The 3,716-nt window shown below is 32.8% G+C and overlaps 1 protein-coding gene across 1 annotated transcript; it reads right to left on the bottom strand.

Annotated features, from left to right (window-relative positions):
• Window positions 1-2,505: 2,505 nt before the first annotated feature.
• On the bottom strand, window positions 2,506-3,275 carry LOC149906718 (15-hydroxyprostaglandin dehydrogenase [NAD(+)]-like). The gene has a single exon (XM_090104574.1). It carries the CDS (start codon window positions 3,256-3,258, stop codon window positions 2,509-2,511), a length of 750 nt encoding a protein of 249 aa, XP_089960700.1. The 5' UTR covers window positions 3,259-3,275; the 3' UTR covers window positions 2,506-2,508.
• Window positions 3,276-3,716: the final 441 nt, after the last annotated feature.

Below are 3,716 nucleotides of genomic sequence, written 5' to 3'. Positions count from 1 at the left end.
GAGGCAGGTAGCTGAGTCCTGGAAAATGACGTCACACGTGCTTTCCTCGGAAGAGCCACATCCACACGGTCCGAGCTGCTTTACGCAGATATTTCTTGAAGCTACTCGATGTGTGCTTAGTGCTTACCCGCCTCATCACATAATTCCTTAAGATCTCACTAAAACCTTAACCCTTACAGATGGGCCACACTCAAACATCCGCTTAGCATAAACGCTCGCGCGGCGTGCCAGCCGCACGGAATGCTAAATTCATTGAGCATTCCTACTGAAGTGGATTCATTCGTGATATTGCGAAAAATACCTCGCGTTTGTTTTTATAGTTCATGGGATCCAAATAATTGTATGGTGGATTGTTTGTTGTTTATGTTAACTAAACTGAACGAAAAGTATAGGTATATTCTAATGCAGTTAGTAGTATGCAGTAATTCTAATGCCTGTAGTTTTAATAATTGAGCAGTTGTTATGATCAAAGAGTTAAATAAAAAGTTTAGGTCTAGTAAAGCATGCAAGTAACTAAACGGATTTTATAAAAAGAGGATTAACTTGTTAATCTATTGTTTAAGATATTCAATAATGTGTACATTATCATACAATGTCGAGGTCACTCTTATCTTACGAGATAAATGAACGAAGTGATTGCATTAAGAATGTTTTTATTACTGGTGAATTAAATTTAGCCTTCGTTGTTACACGGTCAGCATGACAATTCTGTTAAGAAATACCATCCTAACCAAACTCTCAATCTTTATTATTTTCATCAAATTAAATGTTAGGTAGTATAAACGTACAAACAAAATACAGGAAGTATCCTTTCTCAAATTTATGTCTATTTGTATATACAAATATACAATAATAGGTAGGGATTGCATATGCAATCCCTACCTATTATTGTAATAGTAAGCCCCTAGATCACTGTCAGCTTACAGAACCAAAAATAAAGGTAAAGTTTCAAGTATCCTATTTATCCTTGTTTCAAAAATAGCTCTCTAACTAATTTCAGTACACAATAAATTGGAAAATTCTTAAAAACTGCCTTGATACTTTTAATCAACTCCCATTACCCAACTCTGAAAACAATTAGTGCCTAATGGGGGAACTCGGGGCTGCCAGATCTAATAAACATCAACTCCGTACTAATAGGGAAAGTCGGAGATATTTACCAGCAAAACGAGGGAATAAAGTATGATTATCGGATGCCCTAATTAAATTTGTGATCGTATCCGCCTAGGCTGCCCGTAAATGGAGTTTAATGGAGGGAAAAAACGGCATTGAACGTTGTAAATAAGTTTAAACGGTTCAAATGTTAGTTAAATGGTAATGTTATTGCAGAAGACGTCTGGTTAGGGCTGTGAAATTGCACTTATTGAAGTTTTTAAGGTTTTTTTAACGAATTTTAAATTCCAGTTACGTGAAAAAAGCTTCTATGTTTTCGCAAGAGTACTGGGAAACAGAGTTTTTCATAAGCCAAGGAATGGGGCAAAAGAGACCAATTTAGATAAGGTATATGGATTTTATGAACTTTTTGCGCTCTAACCGAACTGAGCTAACGTAATACAAAATCTTTATTAAAAACAAAACACTCACTTATCTTTCGATAAACCATCTTGTACGGTAGCCACACTATATGGCATAATATTTTTAGAGAATAAATTGTTAAACTATTGCACATTTTGCTAAATGGTCATTCTATTATCAATTTCCTGAGATACTCATAAAATCCTCTAAAAGTTTCATAGAATATATATAAATTATAATAACTATTCTTAGAAAACATTTTTGGTATCTTAAGATGATAATTTAGTACACTCTTCAAGGCTTTCTAAATAAACTGCCTAAATCTGGTTTTATAATTTATGATGACACTTCTACCCAATTAAAAAGCTACAATGAACTAACAAAAATAAATATAAAAAATGAGCACCCCAGCAACGGTATGCCAATTATAATAGTCAGTAAAGACAAAGATGCCTCGATATCTGGTTTAATTTGCGTTTTTATTGTTCCTTCCACAATGCTATAAAGTTCTCCAATTATTGTTACAGCTTCATTATTATCTATCCGGTGAAGCAATTGTTCAACAATGATTTTAAGATCGGTGAAATTACGATTCTATTGATTTTACTGTTCAAATATTTTCGCTTGAGACAATTAATGTAATATAAAAAACTGTTGCGCGGTTTTGAGTTCAGTTATGAAATATGCTGAATTTTGACCACCTTTTATAGGAATTTTACAATACACTACCATACTACAAACCAAGGATTTCAAGGATTATTGTTAAGGCTTTTCAAGAACAAAAGAAAGATTTTAAATATTCAATAGAAAGTAAAATATAAAAAATAAAATACATCATCCTCATATAAATTAAATTAAATTATATAATTTCCTGTTTATTCATCACACACTTTTATGCATTTAAATATATGTTTTGTTTTATTGAAAATGGTATCACATATAATTAATAAAATATATACTATAGCAACAAACTTAAAAAAAACACAGATGTGACTAAACTTGTTTAATAGGATTACCGCCTTCAATGTTCCATGCTGTTCCACTCTTTGCTTTTTCAAACACTTCAACAATTGCGTCAGCCACTACATCTGGGTTCTGCCAAAGTTGTGTTTTTGTAAAATCTATCAAATTTTGTTTAATCTCATCGTCCCATACTTGTATGTCTGCTGGCATAGGAGTTCTAGTGAAGCCAGGACATACGACAAGCACTCTTACTCCAGATCTATTAAAATTGAACTCGTGTCCTAACGATTTTGTGAATCCCACTACTGCAAACTTTGAAGCCTGGTAAATGGGGATGTACTGGTCAACTCTGTATCCATAAATTGATGCCAAATTAATGATTGTTCCACCATTCCCTGATTTGTCCTTACGATTGAACTCCCAAAACTTCAGCGACCATTCTATTAACGCTGACACATTGATGTCTATCGTTTTCTTAGGATACTTTTCATTTAAAACACCAGCGCTATTCACTAACACATCTATACTTTTATGGTCATCAATTATTTTCTTCCAAACTGTTTCGACATCAGTTCTTACGTCACATTTGTAAAAGATCGCTTTGTTGTCACCGAATTTTGAATTTAAAGTTTTAGCTGCTTCGGCTCCAAGCTTTTCGTTGAAATCAAGTATGAGTACCACTTTAGCCCCTTTTTGGATAAATTTAATGGCTGCTTCATATCCAATTCCAGAAGCTGCGCCGGTAATCGCGACGATTTTATTCTTAATATCGTAAGACATCTTGACTGGTTATAATCCTCGACACTTATGATATAATTATCAAGCGATTATATATTATATATGTATATGAAGGTTATCAGAGTAATGTTATTTAACGTATGATTATATTTATCATTCATTAAGATTGTCTTGATATATAAATAATCATTACCTATACTACACCTTTTTCATTTTCTACCACATAAATTAAATTAAACAAGTTAAAAACCAGTAGTCACAACTGAAGTTTTTCATTGTCAAATAGTTGCATGCATTTTTTTATTTTATGACTTTCTTATCTTTCGAGTACCTATTTCAACAATTTTATGATGACGCTTCGCGTTGTGAGGCAATACCATAGGCAATACAGTGCCTGTGGCAATGCAAAAAGGACAATAATTATTATATGCGTAATTGCGTGCCAACACTTTTGTTGAACACATAAATACAATAATATCTTTTATGAATATATTTTAACT

This window comes from Colias eurytheme, chromosome 8 (assembly GCF_061535395.1).
Source record: "Colias eurytheme isolate Ceu_HAF_F1 chromosome 8, ilColEury1 Martin Lab GWU primary, whole genome shotgun sequence".
In the NCBI taxonomy this organism is placed as follows: Eukaryota; Metazoa; Arthropoda; class Insecta; order Lepidoptera; family Pieridae; genus Colias; species Colias eurytheme.
This window is presented reverse-complemented; position numbering and strand designations above follow the sequence as displayed.